The 21769-nt window shown below is 34.9% G+C and overlaps 1 protein-coding gene across 2 annotated transcripts in view; it reads right to left on the reverse strand.

The window, feature by feature from the left end:
• Positions 1-5297: 5297 nt before the first annotated feature.
• The window catches only part of LOC150108726 (MPN domain-containing protein-like), a 318202-nt gene continuing 301730 nt past the window's right edge, over positions 5298-21769 (reverse strand). For both annotated transcript variants that reach the window (XM_090390953.1, XM_090390954.1), the window contains one exon: positions 5298-5672. In XM_090390953.1, coding sequence (XP_090247079.1) covers positions 5460-5672 — 213 coding nt within the window. In that variant the 3' untranslated portion in view covers positions 5298-5459. The remainder of the gene's footprint in view (positions 5673-21769) is intronic.

Genomic DNA, 21769 nt, shown 5'->3' on the forward strand with positions numbered 1-21769 from the left:
AATCCCATAATGCAGATATTGCACTACCAGCAATCTTAATATTTATTAAAAGAAACCAGTGCTAGTGGGGACAAAACTACCACCAGTAAAATAAATTAAAGTGAAAAACAAACGAAAGAAAACCAAAGTACTTATCTTGCCAAAAACCAAGATCTCGTCAGTGAGTGCCAGACCCAGAAGTGATACTAAAGTTGAAGTAATGCAGAAGTCATATTTTCATATACGAGTTGCCAAAAAGTGTCCCACCATATTATTAAATTACTCTGGATTATAGAAAGATAGAAGTTTTTTCACTTGATTATACTATAAATTAAAGATACCAAGAAATTATATACTTGGTTTAATCCTTTATCCAAGTGTAAGCAAACAAAGTTTGTGCCTGAAGTATTTTCAGGACTAGGACAACTCGTATAAGGAAGCCAAGACTTCACATCACTTGCCTTAGTATCCCATAATGCAAAGCACAACTCCTTGCAGACATGTATAATGCTATGCATTACAGGAAGGGTCGCTATCCAGACTTCTGCATTACTTCAATCTTAGTATCACCTCTGGGTCTGGCTCCCACTGAAGAGATCTCAATAAAGATCGCAACCAGTCTGGGTAGTGACCCTTCCCATAATGCATAGCATTATACATGCCTGCAAGGAGATGTGCTTTGCATTATGGGATACTAAGGCAAGTGATATGAAGTCGTAGCTTCCTCATACGAGTTTCCCTAGTCCTGAAAATACTTCAGGCTCAAACTTTGTTTGCTTACACTTGGATAAAGGATTAAACCAAGCATATAATTTATTGGTATCTTTAATTTATAGTATAACCAAGTGGAAAAAACTTATAACATGCTTTTTTATTGTTTATGTTCATTGGCATATTTGAAATCAGTTTGCTCTTGTATTAAGAACAATAGAGTACTCTCCATGTAATTTTTATGATTTAGTTACCAAAACAGTAAGTTCATTATCTTTTGTATCATAAAAGAATGAATGCATAGAGTATTTTATTTTTTCATAAACAATAAGTATGATGAAATTCTTAATATGTACGCCTACCATTCAAATTGGAGTTCGAAGTCATTTTGAGAGATGCATTATTTTCTCAATAAGATTGCAATGTACCACTGGAAGTTTACAGAATATTAGTATACTATGGATCACTGTCAGGTCTGTATGTATAATTGTTTTCTCTGTATTTTTGTACCAGAATCTAATGGAATTTCAGTGTTAAAAATTTAACTTGAAAAATATCTGTTCTACTTTAACCATTAAAATATGTTTGTAACATAATCATATGCACTCAATATGGCCGTGAGTCTTGGATGAACACTTTTTCAAGAAAATCTTAACTGGTAAATCTTTTCACTATGTTTATGACTTATATATCAAAAGAACACTTCCAACTTTTGCGAACTTGATATCAAATTTATACTTTTTTCCAAGAAGCTATTATTTATTCACATGCTAATGAACTTACTGAAACAGAACAGTTGCTCAACTCCCCACAGATTGATTGATTTTTCAGCATTACTACCGAAATGACTGTCTGCTATTTTTTTTTTTTTTTTTTTTTTTTGTCTAGTTCTGCTTGTGGCGATGCTGTCTGGAAGGACTAACATAGAGATGCTGAGATACCTAGCATTTTGGAGTGATCCAGGTACACTGCTGTGAGAGTGAGCTTGGATCACTCATTCAGACACCTTAAACAAGCAGAATTCTTAAAGTCAAAACTGGTCTGAGTAGCAGCCCTTTCCATTAATGCATTGTGAGCATTAATGGAAATTACAGCAAAATGATTTTTTGCTATGCAAAAAGCTAGTTCTAGTTGCCTAAGAAGTTAGGAGTAGAAAGAAATAATAACTCTGTATTACATAAATATAAATAATGCAAAGCAATATTCAAGGTAAATAAAAATAGTGTGCATCTATTGTATTATGCTCACAATGCTAAACATATTGCAAGTGATTTTAAAGGTCTAAACATGTAAATAGGTTTCTATTTAAAATTAATTTGCCATTGTTCCTTGATTTCCTTTAAACAAAGATGTCTTTTGAAGCACATTTGAAAATCTTTCCTTGCATGCCTAATTATTGTGAACTGCGAAATTTATTTATTTATTTACAGAAACAATCTTTAACATATGAAAATAAGGATGTTATTTTGCCTCTTTACAAGGCCTTGATAAGACCTCATTTGGACTATTGCGCACAGGTCTGGTCTCCGTTGTGATTCTGATATATATTGGAGAGAATGCAAAGGAGACTGTTAAAAATAACATCAGGATTATGGAATACTGATTATGAAGACAGATTGAGAATTTGTAGATTGCAGACACTAGCAAACAGGAGAAAGAGGGGTGATATAATTAAGACTTACAAATTTCTGAAAAGGTCATACAGGATTTCGATTGATGGAATTTTTCGTTTTATGGAGATTGGGGAAAGGACGTGAGGGCATCCTTGGAAGCTGAGAATGAATGCTGCTAAGAAGGGGGTGAGGGCTAGATTTTTCTCTCATAGGGCGGTGCATGATTGTTGCCAATGAATGTTGTGAGTGCAAGCAGTGTGAATGAATTTAAAAAAAAGTATGATAGTTGGTGCGTGTAGTATGTGGCCTCCCTTGATGAGTCCCTGACTCCCTGGAGGTCTCTCTTAATAATAACCATATGGAATGCATAGGCACAGCAAGCCAAAGCCTATAATGCCTAGCCAGAACTTGCAATAGGCTGTTCAGTTAATGGAGTATTTTGATAATATGGCATTACACTATTTTTCTACTTATATATGGAAATAACTTTCACTGCTGACCTAGCTCTTAATATGGAATGAGGTGCTTTTTTTTAAGGTCATGTCATCCAAAGGATGCTTACCAAAAGAGCAAAGTTGGTTTTTGACTACCAATGCTTAGAGCTGGTGCTTGGCATGGTGTGCATGTGTATGGGAGGGAGGGAAGAGCTGTTGAGCTACCAAGTTCAGTCTAGGTTTGGAATGCAGTGGACTTCTGCTTGTTGCTGTGTAGAGTTGGGAATTAGCATGGTGGCTTTTGCTTGTGATGATGCTGTCTGGAAGGACTAACATAGAGATGCTGAGATACCTAGTATTTTGGAGTGATCCAGGTACACTGCTGTGAGAGTGAGCTTGGATCACTCATTCAGACACCTTAAACAAGCAGAATTCTTAAAGTCAAAACTGGTCTGAGTAGCAGCCCTTTCCATTAATGCAAGGCAATATATACGTATCCAAAAGGAAATATACTATAAATTAAGAAATACTAGAGCAATTATGATAATAATCACCTGTTTCAATAGTCATAAAGTTATATGTCTAGTTATAAAGTTACATGACTTGGATAAAGGATAAAAATAAGAATCTTTATCCTTTAGGTGGCAGATGAATTTCATCACCTACTGTGAGATCGCCACCCTGCTTACTGCAGGCCAGAAATGGCTTGAAAAACTTCCGTGTTTGGTATTATTATCATTATCATTATTATTATTACATGACACCTCCAGGGAGTCCAAAGACTCATCGAGGAAGGGCACCTACTCTACAACTCTCTGTCTCCACCACTCAATCCACTAGCTACAACAAATCACAATTACCATCATCTACATCAGGGCTGTCCAACCTTAGTTAATCCAAGGGCCACATTAAAAAAAAAATTTATCCGAGGGCTGCATCACAATGCGTATCTAGTAATCTGGTGAGCAGCAGTGACACAACCTTGACAGCTGAACAAACAAACAACACTAAGTGTGCATGCTCACGTTCCCTGCGAGTGACCAGAGCATGTGTGTTGGAACAAAACAGTGTAAGAATGTTTCTTTGACACATCTAATATTTGAAAAACACGTGGGTATATAGTGATGTAAAAACACTAAATAAAATTACCAACATCAAGATTATCAATTAGTGATAGAATTAAAATATCTAATATGCATTCGATTCAAAGTTTTTTTTTTATTTTTTCGCTCGTGAAAATCAAAACACAGGCAGGCTGCACAAAATCGCACTGTAGGCCACATCTGGCCTGCAGGCAATGCCCACCACCACTAGTATTTTAGCAGACAATCACAACATCCATACCCACGACAGGATTTGAATCCGCAGTTTTTTGGCTGGAGAGCAGATACGTTAACCACTAGGCCAACCAGGTATTTAAAGCAGGGTTTCCAGACCATGTAAAAAATGAATAATAATAATAATAATAATAATAATAATAAAACAGAAATTAATAAAAATAGAAAAAATTCTTTGACCACCTATAGTGCCAATCTACTATATACAGGTTTACAACCTTTTTGAGAGGAAGTCATAAAAAAACTAAAAATATAAAAAAAAACTAAAATGCATTTCATGATATATACAAATGTAATCATGCATTTTTTAAAATTTTTTTATCAGCTCTATCATGATTTCTTTAATGTACATCACCACCACTTATAAGGTGTTATTAACTGGGTGTCTGCATGTTCCCTGAAATCCATCAAAGAGGTGTTGCAATGGGTAGTGAAATGTTTCATTAGTATCTTACAACATTAAAAGTGTTATGAGATACAGTTGCTCATTATAGCAAACCATAGAGACTAACAAAACTGCTTGTTGAAGAGGAAAGTTTGCTATAATGAACATCTTTTGGTCCATCCAAAACATCTTATGTTGTTTTGGATGGGACTTTCCATGAGTTTGTTATATTATGCAAATGATTTCAATATAACAGTGCTTGCTAAGGGTAACTGTACTAATAAAATATGCAATTGTTAGCCAACATTAATTTTTAGTTTGGTAAATAAACATATCTTTAATAAATTAAGGAAAATGTGGGTCCAATATGATAATAGAATGCCATCTGACAATGTGAAGCCAAATCAAAACAAACTTTTTTTTTTGTTACCTAATCTTTCTTTTTTTTGTAGGAAAATGGATTAAAAAATGGTATTGAGAAAAGGATAACAAATTTATATGTTACCTATCAGTTTTAAAAATGTGATGATGTAAAATTTATCAGATATGAAAGAATCTCTTCATGTCTCTTTTTAAAGCAAATATGGAAGCCAAAATCAAATGTTATACATAAATGATGCTTTGTGGATCTGTTTTTGAATAATATAAATTTATTTAATTCGATGTTGATAATATACAGTCTCTTCATTTTGTAGTGAGTAGGTTTTATTGTATATCTTTTAAATTATTTATTCCATTTTATCTAGAAGACAGTTCCTTGTCATTATATATAACTTTTATATCAGTTTCACTTTAATTTAACTTAAAATGAGGAAGTAAATTTGAATGTTTAGACACATTTGTAAGAAATAATAAATGTTTTATTTCTAAGAAATGTAAAATTAGAAGGAATCAGTTTTTTTTTTTTAAATCACAGGTAAATAATTCAGAATGATTAATAGTTAAAAATATCAAAATACAGAATTACAATACATGAAATTTAGCTTATATATACTTAATACTATGTCATTATAAGTCCTTTTAAAAAATCCCAGAAATGAGTTACTGCTTGGGCTTGAGCTGAGGACTGTGCTCCAGTGACTTGTAAATCTCGTGGTAATTTTGTCCTCAATGAAGCTTGCAATTTTTCCCAGTGTGAGACATTCTGAGATGGATATTCATGAGTAAAGTTGACAGCATCAACAGCTCCATGATAAAACTCTGATAAGAGTCGCTGGTTGAACACAAAACATAAATAATAACAGAGAATCCTTTAAGATTTATAACTATGTTTAAACTTACATTTATTAACACATTATAACTCACTTTTGAGATAATGTTATCTACAGTAATTTAAACACATAATTATTCAAATTTAGATAAAGAATCATGAAGATTTGTATTAGATTTATTTGGGAGTATAACATCATCTGCATATAGTAAAGAGCTAAGTTGGATATCTCCAGTTCTGATATCAAGTTTAATACCACTTCCTTCTTATTGTGATCCATAAAGATGATAAATAATGGTGGAAATAGCATGCATCTTTGTTCAACATCTGAGTAGGCTATCTCTCATTTACTCTATATAACTGTAGCATTTTGAACATTCTCTCTCTCTCTCTCTAAATGCTATGTTATATGCCTTTTCAAGATCTACAGAACTTAGTCAGAAATGTTGTTATATTCAAATGATTTCTTGACTCTTCGCCTTGAATGGAAAATCAGATCCTCACAATCTCTATTTGGCATGAACCTAGCTAGTTCTTTACATTTCTCTTCCACAATTTTTCTTAGCTTCTTCTTAAGTAGGCTTGCATAAATCTGAATTCAGACATTCAGTGGAATGTCTGAATTCAGAAATTCCACTGAACATGATAATAGGAGAAACTACTATTATCATGTTCAGTTTCAGTTATTCTTGAATTATGCAGCATAACTATTGCTAAACTTTATACCTCGATATCTGGTCAAATATCAAGTTCTGATATGTATTCTTGTTTGCATTTTACCTGATTTCTACCCATGTTCTGTTACTGTTTATCTCATTTTTAAAGTAATTTAACTTTAGATCTGTTTAACCAAGTGTTTAGAGTATAACAAACCAGTGTACATTGCAAACGTTTGAAATTTCTAAACGGATAGTGTAATTCAAATTTGAATGATTGCACAGAGCTTTACATCACTCTGAATAGTTTCTCATTGAGAGTTTATATGGAAGGCTTCTGTAATGTGTTACAGAGGATTCTGTGGATAGTAGAAACTTCATTCCACAAGATCAGATTTCTCAGGATGAAGGGAACAGATATAATCTTACGTTATGAGCACCAAATGTCTACAGTGTGACCTTTCTGAGAAATAGTAAATTCTAATGTTTACTAATAGGGAAAGATTACTTTTTAGTGAAAAGAAGGAAAAAATTCCTTTTTATCTTCTTTCCAATATATTTTTTTTCATACTTTGTTAGTCATCTGAATATTAAACTTTTTTTAGGATCCCACAGACCCATTGCAATATTTCTGATACAGGAAATGGATATTCACTTCACATTTAACGAAGCACTGTTAATAGAAAGATCTGCTGGATGGAAAATAACTAGAGAGTATCATGGACAGTAAGAGCATATCACATGCATTCTGTGAATCTGGTCTTCACATTTCCAAAGTTTTGTACTAGATGGTATTAAAAATCATGAAGAATATGTCTCCTCAAGAAAAGGTAGGTTTACTATAAACAGAAATGCTAAGAGATCCACTGTCTTCCATTCCTTTATAAGGAATGGAAGGACTCGAATTATTTCCTTTGGTTAATGTAAATTTTAATCCTCAGAAAAAGGTTGTTAATTTGACTAAAAATATATCCAAATCTTCATTAATAAATTGAAAAGAGAATACATCATTATCAAACAGTGAAGAGATGTGGAAGGTAAGGGAGCAACTGCAGCAAATAATCACTCTTCAAAGTATTCTACAAAATAGATAATTCAGGATTACAGGTGGAAAGCAACGACAGACCCTTCAACTTTAGAGCATAACTTTCAATAAACAATTAAAAAAAAAAAAAAGTGAACAGTGAACAGTGAAGTCTAAATAAATTAAGGATGTCAGTCAGAAATCCTTAGCTAACGGAACTGTTATCATCAATAGCATGTTGGTGAAAAGTACACAGCATTGTAGTTCATCTGTTATGTCAGAACTGTGAAAGTGAAGATTTCCTCATTAACTACTGATGATCTGTTCATAAAAAGACAAGATGGGATGGTGCCAGGCAATAGGGAGAATCGATTTCTTGAGTTCTTTCCATAACAATCTGGCAGTATGTAATGGAGAGCATATGTGAATTAAGAGTCTTAGATCTGGTTATATCACCAGAGGATGTGATTGTGAATGGAAGGTCTAATCTTTCCCCTGCTGTTAAGTGACTATGCAGTGATCACTTTGGTTACAGCCAGTCATATGAGAACTTCTATAAAGAAGGGATATATGTGGAACTACAAGGATGTTGATTATGGAAAGCTTAGGAGACAACCGAGAGTTATAGTATCAAAGCACTGAGTGAAAAGAAGACACTGATCAACAGCTATTTAACAGCAGCAATGTCTGAGTATATTTCAAAGGCAAAGCTGAACTATGTAGCAAGTAAAATTGATGAATGAAAAGATTAAATGTAAAATCTGGAAGAAGAAGGCACTGTGGAAGCAACACACAAGATGAAATTTGATAATGATCAGTGAAGAATATGAAGTACAAGGAGCAGGCCAGGAAGTGACTTTGCTGGTAAAGACAGCAAAAGAGTGTGAAGAAATTAGCCGATCAATCTAAAAAAAATCCTAGTGAGTTCTTTCAATATGTGGCAAATAGAAGGAAAAACCACTATGGGAAGATGTGCTAGCTGATGACACTGGCAGACTGGTAACTAACATGGAGAATATAGTTGAAGTATTCAATGATGAGTTTATCAGGGTATTTTATCCTCATGAAGGCAACATCAGGAGAAGCTGGTGTGTAGAGGGTATGGAAGAGGAGAGACTGATTCCACTTCAAAAAAAAAAAAAAAAAGGGGGGGGGGAGTAAAGGCAGGTTGTAAATTATGGGCCAACCTGTATACTTGGGGTTGTGGTTATAGAGAAGTTGGTGACAAGTGGGATTCAGAAGCGGGTTGATAATAGTAGTATTCTTTATGATAGTCAGGTTTGTTAAACATGGGGTTGTTGGGGGGGGGGGAGTCATGTTTCAGCAATCTCCTTACGTGTTACAAATTCACTTGATAAAGGATATGCATGTACAACGACGTACTTGGATTTTTCAAAGGCCTTTGATAGACTGCCATGTGACAAATTAGTGGCTAAACTGAAACAGATGAGATCAGATCACAGACTACTGAGTTGGATCAGACAGGTATCAGCAGGTTGTATGGAGGAGTGGTATTCCAAAAGAGGATGGTCACTAGTGGAGTGCCATGGGTATCTTTTTTGGGCTCATTATAGTTTATCTTGTAAATTACTGACAATTGGGACTGGCTTAACTAAAGATGTGCAGCTGTTTGCAATGATGCAAAGTTAGGAAGAGCTATGAGAAGCATAGCAGACATTGTGAGCCTGCAGGAGGATTGATCAGACAATGTGAGTAGGCAAATAAGTACAGTTATCAGTTCAATGTTACAAATTGAAACTTGAAATTTGTTAAGCAAGATTTGGATGCAAAGTATGCAATTAATGGAGAAATTGTGAAGGATGTGGAGGAGATGAGAGAGAGAGAGATGCAGGAGTGATGGCGACAGAAACTTGAAATTTAGGGATTACATTGCTAAAATTGTAAGAACATCCTAACAGATTATAACAATAACAAGGAAGACATTGACATTCAGAAGCAAAGAGGTTGTGGTTCCTTGATCAGGTCATATATAGACTACTGTGTGCACATTTGGTCACCTGGTTTTCAAGGGAATGAGTATGTAATTGAGAGGATCCAAAGGTTTACTAAGTTATGTCGGGTCTGTGGAATGCCAGATACTAGGAGAGACTGAGGGAATGCAACTTACAGAGCCTTGTGAATAGAAGAAGAAGAAGGGATATGACTGACACATATAAGTTGGTGAAGGGTTGTTACCAGATTAATGTGAAGGAGATATTTCATAGAGTAGAGGGAGGCAAGAGTAGAAATTTGGCCATAGTGTAGCCAAAGGCTACACTATGTTGATAATGTGCTTGCTATTTGGGCACATTGTCCAGACACATTGGATATATTTTTAGTACATTTAAATAGCCAACACCCTAAAATCCACTTCACAATGGAGCAGGAAGCTAATGACTGTCTGCCTTTCCTAGATACACCAATCACAAGGCTTCATGATATTTCATTATCTTTTTTTTGTTTATAGAAAACCCACATATACGGGGTGATATTTGCACAAACATTTACATCATCATCCAGCTCAACAGTATGGTATCCTAAAAACAACAATTCACAGAACTAGAGCTATCTGTTCCAATGACAGTGCTCTTACGAATGAACTTAATTGCATTACATTTTTTAAGCTAATGGTTATAATTCCCATAGAATAGAAAAAAGTGCCCTGTTCTTGCAACCTGACTTACTATGGACAGATAGAAAGAACTGTTGACATCCACCTTGGCGAACAAAAAAAATACATTCAGCACTATTGTTATGGCAAGTCAAGTGTAGCAAATCATGATTTGGATATCTCTTCACACAGGATCAAATGGGAAAAAAACAAAAGTGCTACACAGAAGTCATTATGTCACAGGGATTGTTTTTAGAATCAACGGCAACTTTAAAACATACTCCAAACTTCAACAATTATGGCTGTATAAATTTACTAAAAATCTGGGAGACAGTTATTTAAAGATCTAATTAATACTGGTTTTCTATATTTTTTTCTAACAATAGAGAGCACCAGTTAGCACTTTAGTTCCTTGTGTTGTCCATTACAATTTTTTTAAACTAGTCGCACTGTTATACCAAATTGTTATTTCATGCACTGTGACAAACTGTTCTTGTGCTCTGAAGAAGCTGGGTACAATACCAGCAAATAAGTTAATAAATGTTAATTATTTTCTCATCATTCTGTGTTGTAATCAATACTGCTAAAATAAACTAACATACAATGTAGAAGTCATATATTTTCCATATACAGGTAGTTAAAAGGTGTCTCACTTCATTATTAAAATACTCTGAATCAGAGACTGTTACCAAAAGTTTCTTCGCTAGGTTACAAGTTAAATTACACTTTTCAAATTAAATTCTTGTTCAATCTTTTATCCCTTAATGAGCAATATACACTTCTGAAAGGAAGTGTACTTTGTATTATAGGATACTATGGCAACTGATGAGATGTCAAACAGACTGTACATACAAGTAGCCTAGATGTGAAGATTTCTTCTCACACAAACCATGTTTACTTACAATTAAAGAATTAAACAAAACTGTTTCTTGTCTTGTAAAGTATAACAATACTCTGTATCCTTGTACATCAGTGTCCTTCTAACATTGCTGTGACATGATCCTTAATTTCAACACCTTATCCAACATCACTCAGAGACTATTAGTTCCCCAAAGCACAATCACAACAATATAGTGTACCAACCAGAATTTATTCAAACTAAAATGCATAACTTTCACTCTGGCCACTTGAACTGGCATTCATTTTCTTGTGTTGACAGTACAGTCTATTCATATCCATTTGCACAAATTCTATACCAGAAGCATTCCTTAATACTATCCAACTTTAAGGTAAGGTAATTTATTCAGTTTTAATAACACAGTGACAGCTGAGCTGGATAAAGGAAATGGCTACATGATGATATTGCTGGAGCACTATTATACAAACATAGCACTGAGTTCCATAATATGATGCTAATGGTATGAAGGGCTGATGACATCATGTTGGAGATTTAATGGAGTATGAACAACACTAGGAAAGGATCAAAAACTATTTTAATTCTTCCAATATTTCGTCCCAGTCACAGAGACATCTTCAGGATATACAAACGCTTGTAACACACACACAAACAGAACACAATACTAAACGAACAATATGAATATAATGGTAGAGTCCTATCTAGGTGGGACATCTGTATGAGGTGTTAGTTGTAAATTGGGATCTCTGAGGATTAATGTTTCCTATGTTTTGGGGAGTTTCTTGTATCCATATTTATTTAAATTAGTCTGTGTTGAGGCTTAAGTGCTGCGAAGAATTCATGTACTCTATATACATAGGCACAAGGTATTGTGCCTACGTATATAGAGTACATGAATTGAAATAATGAATTGAATAATTGAAAGGGCAGTTTCACTGGAACAAAGATTGTGGGCTCTATTGGTGAGAGTTTTAATAATGCCATATTGCCGAGAGGGGTGGTGGTGGTGGTGGGAGAGTTTGTGAATGTATCTGCCTGTATGAGTAGGTTTTCTATATACAGAGAAAGAAAGGTTACCATTAAGAAGGCATGTTACTAAGGTGTCTAGGAAGGGTAAACAATTGTTATTTTCCTTTTCCATCTATATAGACACAAGGTACTCTATATACTCCAGGCACTGAGAGAGGAGGGAGCTGGTCTTTAGTGGAACGGATAAGGGTAGCAAGTTTATGGTGGGGCTTAAAAGCTGTATGGAGGTTGTACTTTTTTTAATGATCTAGCTATTTTTTATTAAGTACCACGGATGTAAGGTATGATGATGGCATTTCTGAAGTCCTTCTGAAGAGATGGTTGGGGAATGAGGAAAGAATTTATTATTCTGTAGTCACTGTAGCCACTGGAAAGGAAGGTGTTGTGTATGTGTTTGAGTTCGGTTGAAAGGGCAGTTTCACTGGAACAAAGATTGTGGGCTCTATTGGCGTGAGTTTTAATAATGCCATATTGCTGAGAGGGGTGGTGGTGGGAGAGTTTGTGAATGTATCTGCCTGTATGAGTAGGTTTTCTATATACAGAGAAAGAAAGGTTACCATTAGGAAGGCGTGTTACTAAGGTGTCTAGGAAGGGTAAACAATCGTTATTTTCCTTTTCCATCGTAAACTGAATTCTTGGATGTAGACTATTGGTGAGAGGTTTAAACTGGTTTACTTCGGACAGACAGGCATATCAGCAACTATCCAGTTAGAAGAACACAAGTCATACATCTACAATAATGATTATGGTCAATCTGACCTTGCAGACCATGTTTTGGATTCAACCCACAGGATCTCCTGGAAAAAAAGCACTATGGTCCACCATAGTAAATTCAAAAATGAAAGACTATTCTTTGAATCTGCATCTGCACTCAGGAATCAACCAATTTAAACAAATATGGTTGCATTAAACTTCCCAAAATTTGGGAAACATTAATTATCAGAGATCCCTCTTTACTTCCTAGGGAACCTGCTAATGTCCATAGAGTGCGTACCACCTAGATAGGACTTTAGTTTCACTTACTATTGTATTATATTTGTGTGTGTGTGTTGTTACAAAAGATTTTTTTGTAATCCCTGTAAAGATGTCTCTGTGACAGAGATGACATATTGGAAGTATTAAAATTGTTTATAATCCTTTCTCAGTGCTAATAATATTCCATTAAAACCTCCTACATGAGTAAATTAGTTTGATTGGTGTGGGAGGGGGGGAGCAAGAACTAAAGGGTTTGAGTTTTTTGTGATGTCATGAGGTCAGGAAGATACTTTTTTGAGTAGACTTTTTAATATTTTCAACCTCAGTTTTGGTAGGATCATAATCTAGTGGGATGTAGATATATCAGTCTCAGAGAATAAGATCCATTTTTGTGACTGTATTCATGGGCATTAAGGACTACTGTAGCACTTCCCTTATCCACTCTAGTAAAAACTACAGTATTATTTTTTTGTAACTTTCTCAGAGCAGGGAGTTTGTTCTCTAGATTTCTTTTTTTTGGGGTGGGGTGGGGGAGGAACAATGAGAAACGATATTGGCAATGTCAAGTCTGATGTTGTTAGCTATTTCAGGTGCTAAGTTAAAGATTTTGCATCCTATGTTGAACATTAAGTATGGTACTAGCACTTGATTCAGTGCTACAGTAAAATTGTGGCAGATGTTACGGCACATCTGGTTCATCAACAGAACCAGATGGCAGAACTCCAAAAACCTCTAAACACACACACACACACACACACACACACACACACACACACACACACACACACACACACACACACACACACAAAAACACAGTCAATGGAAAATATATGGAAAATTTAAAAATAACAGATATAGAGAATTTAATTGGTAGCAACTGGTTAAATTACAGTGTTTAAATTACAGCAAAACTGCAGTTTCGCTTTAAGGCATGGGTATCCTTTTGGCTTGCCAGGGCATGTTGAGTGAAGAGGAATTGTCTTGGGCCTCATATAAAATGCATAATATAGTTAATGTATATAAGTCACAAAACTTCATTTATTTTTTTTTATTATCATCATCATCAAATTCCTGCCATGTACCCACAAGGGGTGTACAGGATATGATAGTACTACATGAAAAAATTTACATCTTTATTAACTTCCTATCTACACTTTTCCTCCAAATCAGTCTGTTACTTGTCAAGACTCCAACATTATTAGATCTTATATTTCTATCGTCTAAGGCACGTTGTACCATATCAATCCACCTAGATCTTGGTCTTCCTCTGGGTCGTTTTTGCTGCCAACCTGGCAGAGAACACTTGTTTTGCTAATCTTTCTTCACCCATTCTGTTTAAGTGACCATACCACCTGAGATTAGCTCTGCTAACGCATTCCTGGATGCTGACAATGTCACGTTCTTTCCTAATATCCTCGTTTTTAATATGATATTGCCATTGATGCCATCTGCTCATGCCTATAATCTTTCTCAGGACTCTCATATCTGCGGTCTCTAGTCTTTGGTCAAGTGTTTTACTTCTGAGCCAGCTTTCAGATCCATAAATTAAAACTGGTTTGAACACTGTCTTGTATATAGCTAATTTAGTGTTCCGACTAATTTCTCTCTTATTCCATATGAATTTATTCAATTGACTTCCTACCATACCAGCTTTGCTGATTCTGCTGTCTATTTCTATATTTAATTTACCATCTTCACTAAAGAAAGAAGTAGCTGAAATGTTTCACTTTTTCCACAGGTTCTCCATTCACAACACAGTTGACATTTTCAATGATTCTGCCTATTTTCATTGTCTTTTTATTGCTGACCTTCATATCTATTAAAACAGTTATTCAATTTAGTCAGAGAATCTTGCAGACTTGTAGCAGATTTATTTAGAAGTATAACATCATCCACATAAAACAAAGAGCTGACATTAACATCTCCAATTTTGATATCATGTTTAATACCACTTTCCTTCATAATGTGATCCATATAGATAATGAATAACAGAGGGGATAATGTACATCCTTGTCTCACACCAGATTTAACATCAAACCATCTTCCTATACTTCCCTTAATTTTAACTGCTGATTTACAACTCAAATAAAGACTAAGTATTGCTCGATATAATGCCCCATTGACACCATATAACTGTAGGGTATTGAATAGATTCTCTCTTGGCACCTTGTCATATGCCTTTTCCAAATAGACAAAACTTAAATACAGATCTTTGTTATATATCCATGCTTTCTTGACTATTTGTTGTAAAGTGAAGATCTGATCCTGACAGCCTCTATTTGGCCTGAATCCAGCTTGTTCTTCACCAAGCTTTTCTTCCACAATTCCTTTCAACCATTTCTCAAGTATACTTGCATAGATCTTGCCAGGAACACTCAGTAGGGAAATACCTCTGTAATTCTCACATTCAGTTTTATTTTCCTTTTTATATATAGGTACTATGAGAGCTCTACTCCAATCATCGGGAATTCGTCCCTCTGTCCAGGCTTTCTGAACTATGCAGTGCAGCCACTGTAAGACTTTTATACCATCATACTTCAGCATTTCTGGTCGAATATCACTATTCCTGCGCCTTTCCACATTTCAAGCCTTTGATGGCTTTTTCTACTTTAAGTATGGAAATGTATTCCTGACTACATGCTTGGTCAGTGTTTTTTACCACTGTGCTGTCATCACTGCTTGTTTCATTTAGCAGTTTTTCAAAGTAATTACTCCATACTTCAAGGATATCTTTTTCTCCAGTTTTCATGTCACCTTTATCATCTCTAACTCCTTTTACAGCACTCTTTCCTCCATTCTTAAGCTTCTTCAACAACCTCCAGAATATTTTATCACCTTCTTGATATTTATTTTCTATATTCTTGCCAAAGTCCTCCCATGACTTTTGTTTAGCTAGTTTTACACAGTGTTTAGCTTTCTTACATTTGTCTCTGTATTTTCTAAGAGCACAAGCTGACTTATTTGCCAGGAACTTTTGATATGCTTTCTTCTTTTCCTTCACTGCCTCTTTAACTTCCTGTGTCCACCATGGAGTTCCAATTTTTCTATCCTTGTACACAACTTCACCACATGCCTCTCTAACTGAATCAATCAGGGCTTTCTTCAAGGCTTGCCATTGAATCTCCAAGGTCTGATTCCTGTTCTCAAACTCTTTCATTTTTTCTTCAATAATGTTTGTGTATTTTGGTCTACAGTTCAAATCTGAGAGCAGCTCAACTTTTATTCGCTTTAAAACTTTCTTACATGTTATTCTTTTCAATATGAAATTCAATTTTATCTTGCTCAAGACTAAATAGTGATCACTTCCAATTTCAAATCCTTAGTACACTCTGGTGTCCTGCACCAGGGAGAAAACATCACTATCAACAATAACATAGTCAATGAGACTTTTCTTATTCCTTGCCTCTTCTCTCCATGTGAATTTGTGCATATTTTTATGTTGGAACATGGTGTTAGTAATAACCAGTCCATGTCCTGAGCAGAAATCCAACAGATATTTGCCATTATTATTAGCTTTGCTCTTTTCTCCAAATTTTCCCAAAATATTTTTGTATGTCTCACAATCATTTCCTACTCTGCTATTTAGATCCCCAACAAGGACCAACTTTTCCTTTTTCATTGTGTCAGTTGGTTGCTTTTTCTAAAGCCTCAAAAAATTCCTCCACTTCTACCTTAGTTGAACCTTCTGTGGGACTATAGGCACAAATGTCTCATTGTCCAGTACCCCATTCTCATTTTTGCCCACATTATTCTACTTGAGACTGACTGCCATTCAAGAAGATTAGCCTCGTATTTTGTGTTGAATACTATGGCTACTCCTTCTTTTCCTTGATTGTCATTGCCTGAATATAACATTTTGTATTTATTGCTCAGAAAGATCTCACCAGTTTTTGTCTTTTTTGTTTCAGTCACCCCTATAATGTCGATCTGGTACTTATCTAATTCCTCAGCTAGGTCCATTTCTTTGGCATTCAGGCTTCTTATGTTGATAGTACCAATCTTTAACTCTAGTGATGTTGAGTTGGGGTGTGTTTTCAGATTTGTTCCAGTAGCTGACTTTTCACTGTTCGCCCTGGTTCCCTGGTGAAAACAACAGGGGCCTTGTTTAACAGGGCGACGCCCCAGCCGGCATGAAATTTTGTGATGTTGTACCATCATTTTTTATTTTGGTTTAACCAATAAGAATACAATTTGGTCGGCTAAATCCCAAATTTTTTATTATAACATTAAAAAAAAAAGAGGACACCATGAGCACAAAACTAGTGAGATATTTGGCCTTGTTTATGTGAAATCAATGCATCAATGTCTGGTTTGATGGAAGTGGTTGCAATTTGTAGTGCGCTCTCAAGGTTCTCGTCAGAAATTTTTGATTTAACTTTACTCTTCATATGCTTCATTCTTGAAAATAGTTTGTTCACAAATGTACATACTACCAAAAAGCAATGACATTAATAAAGTGTGATTGTGTTCTCTGGAAAGATAGGTATTATAAAAATCTAACAAAGAGACATGATAATTTTTTCTTTGAGTTGAAATCTGGTTGGAACTCGATACATTCCATTTGAAAATTGCAAGGTAATGTATTTATGTCGACCGAAAATAAAGTCACAAACATACAAAAAAATTGATAATTTTTTCTGCAATCTTGAAACCTATTCTCAAATTCCTATGTCAAAATGGAAAGAAAGACCGCATATTTTTCACTGTTCATACGATCAGGTCTAGCCAGCCTATTGAAAGGCATAAAATTATTTGCCATAACTTGAGCTTGCTATAATTTAAGTTTCATTTAAAATGCTGTTATGGTTTGAAACACAGCACAGATAAGTTGATTTTCACCTTGAAGATGCATGTTTAACTCATTTAAATGAGTTGCTAAATCCAAGAAAAATGCTAAATCTGTGAGCCGTTTCTTTATCTTCAAGCTCTGGGATACAAATTTTTCTTTTGATTCCATAAATAATTTGATTTCATTTCTCAAATCATAAAATCTCTTCAGCATTTTACTCCGACAGCCACCTTAGTTCAGAAAAGTAAATAATGTCCCCGTAATCAGCATCCATACTCTTAAGGAACTCTTGGAATTGAATGATGATTCAATCACTTGAACCTTATAAAATTCACAACTTTGTTGATGATTTGCATGATATTGATTTTTAAGGCTTTTGCGCATAAATTTTCTTGATGTACATGTAGTGGTATTTCAACAAATATGAGTTGCTGGCGGCAATTGCATCATCTTCTATTAACTTTAGAAGTCCAGCTTTTTTCCAAGAATCTCCGGGGCACCATCAGTAGCTATACCTTTGCCAACCAGATATGTTAGCAAAGGTTAATGAAAGTTGCTTCAATGTAATCTTTACTGCTTCATACAAATCAATAGATTTAGTTGTCTTTTAATGGCACAAGAAGCGATTTTTTCAGTAACATTATCAATACCACTAATAAAAATGGTCAGTTGAGCTGTATCTATAGCATCAGTCCTTTCATCTATCGCCAAAACATAAAATTTGAAATTGGCAGCTTTACTCTTCAAATCTCTTTCAATAGATTTTCCTTTTTCTTCAATTTGCCTAGCAATAGTTTGGCGAGACAAATGGATTTTAGAAAAGTACTCATTTGTCCACTTTTTATTGATTTTTCTTTGTTTCTTTTTCTTTTTTTTTTTGGTTCTGCTTTCTTTTGAGAAAACACTGAATGTATGATGGGGTAAAAAAAATTAATAATTAAATAACCATTTATTTTTTTATAGTATTAGCAATGTTGTTAATGTAATTATAACAATATAATGAGCAACAAAAAACTATTTGATAAATTTTGTATTTCCTATACCACAGTGCTAAAAAATTCTTTTAACTTATTAAATAATTTTACAAAATAACACAAGAAGCTCAAGTTTAATAATTAAAAAAGAATACCTATATACAGATCAAAAAAATGTATAGACACTTTAACAGATGTCATTTATGGACTTTTTTCGAAGTTGGATCAAATTATGGTAGCAATGTGTAATATGATGTTCTCTCAAAAGATGTTGTTACTCACATGAATACTAGTAGCAACATGTGACAGGTAGAACAGTCAAACAAAATGGCCGAGGCATGATTGTTGATCGAGGAACACAAGACCATTGGTATTTCAAATTTAAGAATGTTCTTGAAGGTCAACAACGATGGAGGCATGAGTGTGCAACACAACCTCCAACACACCTGACAATTGCACGTATTTGTGATAAGTTTGAGACCCATGGTACCGTGAGTGATATGCGCAAGGGAAGATCCGGGTAGCCTCGCACAGCAACAAGTCCTGCTTCCTTGGAGACAGGAGTTAGCAGTGCAACCATTCGGTGCATTCTTAAAGCAGCTAAATGGAAAGTTTACATCCCAAGATTATTTGATCAGAGTTGTCTTCATTCATTCATGAATGAAGACAACTCTAATCAAAGAATGAAGTACTGCGAGTGGTTTAACACATGGTAGATGAGGATGAGGAAGATGGTATGGTCTGATGAAGCACAATTTAAGCTTAATGGAACAGTGAATCAGCATAATTGTGTTTACTGGGCTCAAGACAATCCAGGTGTTCATGTGGACAAGGCAGTCGATTTACAGGGGCTCAATGTCTGGTGTGGATTGTCATCTAGGTGTTTATCAAGTATACCTAGACATGCTACACTCACATCCATTTTACCTGCAATTCATGCACTTTATGGGAATGATCAATTTCTCTTCCAACAAGATGCCGCACCACCACCACCAAGCCGTGAGAGCTTACCTCGACGAGAGTTTGCAGGGACAATGGATAGGACGAAGAGGCGTAGATGAGTTTCCCCATCACGTTTTCCTGATTTAACACCCTTGGACTTCTACATATGGGGGACTCTAAAGGATGAAGTGTATTGTAGAAAACCAGCTACTGGTGGTCCTTCAGAAAGAAATTGAAACTGCATGCGCAGCAATCCCACTGTACACTTTGCCAAAGCAGTAGTTCGCTATAATAATAAGTGTCTGGATGCTAATGGTAACCACTTTGAGCATCTCGTGTAATTGTAGAAGTCAAAAGTAACTTGTATTCATCCCTTGATCTCTGTATAAATTTAGTATTACAATTTTTTATACAGGTTTTCCTTTTGCTGAAGTGTGTATACATTTTTTTGACGGACTCTATATCTGTTTATTGCCCATTTTCATAAAAACATGCGCATGTAAGTAGGTTGAAAGAAATATTATTATCGTAATGGCTGCGTTTTACCAGCCAACTCACACAAGCGCATGTAATGTCTGATACACGCAGGTTTCAATTTGACTGACTGTGTGGTGGGTGCAGGAGGAGAAGTAATTAACTACCACACCGTGCCCTTCCCTACATAGTGTTTTGTTGTCACCCATGCAGTTCGCGCTTGAGCACTGTACAACAGTCATGAAAAATTTGCTAAAATTCACATAATAATGTTAAAAGTTTAAGATCTTATGATGCTGCATTACTAACAGTCCAGGGCCACATGCAACCCACACCCCTGCTCTAAGGTTTAATTATTATTTTTTATCATCATTTTTATTTTAATTGTAATTTTTTTTTAAAATTTTGCCCATCCTCCTCTTCTTTTCCTAGGGTGAATGGTTAACAGAGCATTTTTATTTTTATTAATGTTGATTCTACCCATGAAAGGTTTAATAGTACATTCACACAATGGATTTTTATAAGGTTTTTTTTTTCATTTTTTATTGATTATTTTTTTAAACTTACTTTTTACAAAGTCTGAAAAGCCTGCTCTAGAGACCAAACATGGAACTTTTTCAAGCCACTTCTGGAGCAGTGGTCATAAAATTCATCTCATGTTTAAAAACAATCACAAGCATCCATGCCCATAGCAGGATTCAAACCTGTGGCCTGTTGGTTGGAGAGCAGATAAGCTAGCTAAAGTTATGCTGTAACCTAGTAAAATGTATTCGATATCCAGTTTACATACCTATATTCCAGACGATGATGATGACCCTGGTATAAAGGTCAAACCATAGAGTGATATTTCATCTTAATTTTGAGTAAAGTAATTGCTCTAACATGGAGTTTGTCTCTGTAATTTTTACACAATGAATGCTGATCCTATATAACAGAAAGAACTGTCATAATCCATAGAGAAATGTACCCACAAGCAATGCAGTCAACTATGGTAAGCCAAAGTCTGTGTTGATAAATCGGCCAGCCTTTTTGAAAGGATGTAGCGACAGTAACATGATACCTAACCACATCAAGCTAGAAAAGTAAATTTACTTGCTGCAACCAAAGAGCTCTGCATTTCTGCTTGTAGGAAAAAGCCCTGTTGAGAGAATAAATCTGGGAGGCCTGCAACAATCTGACACTACTCTAAAACAACATTATAAAACATGAGTGTCCAACCTTTTGGCTTGTCTGGGTCACAGTGAGTGAAGAGGAACCTTGGGCCTCATATAAAATGTATATTTGAGTTGAATCTGATTACAACTCTATACATGCCATTTGAAAATTCGAAGGTAATGTATTTATGTTGAATGAAAATGGATTGCAAATAGACAAAAAAATTAATTTTTTTTGTGAAATCTTGAAACCTATTCTTAAATTCCTGTATCAAAACGGAAAGAAAGACAGCATATTTTTTGAATTACATAATAATGTTAAAAGCTTAAGATCTTATGGGGCGGCATTATTAACAGTCGAAGACCACAAGCGGCCCATGGGTTAGACACCCCTGTTTTAAAGTTAATCAGAACCATTCAGATATGTAAATGCTGATATTGGAGATTGTCCCAAAAGGTGTTTTACAGAAATGTGGTATAAAAAAAAAGAAAGAAAACTCATCTTTAAATAATAAATTACACGATAACCACAGTAATTAACTTTAATGAAATAAAAGTACAAATATTTCATTCTGAAATTAACAGTACATCATCAGTGTGGAACAAACAGTTCAAA

This window comes from Typopeltis vanoorti, chromosome 3 (assembly GCF_054136105.1).
Source record: "Typopeltis vanoorti isolate ZY-2024b chromosome 3, IOZ_Tvanoo_1.0, whole genome shotgun sequence".
In the NCBI taxonomy this organism is placed as follows: domain Eukaryota; kingdom Metazoa; phylum Arthropoda; class Arachnida; order Uropygi; family Thelyphonidae; genus Typopeltis; species Typopeltis vanoorti.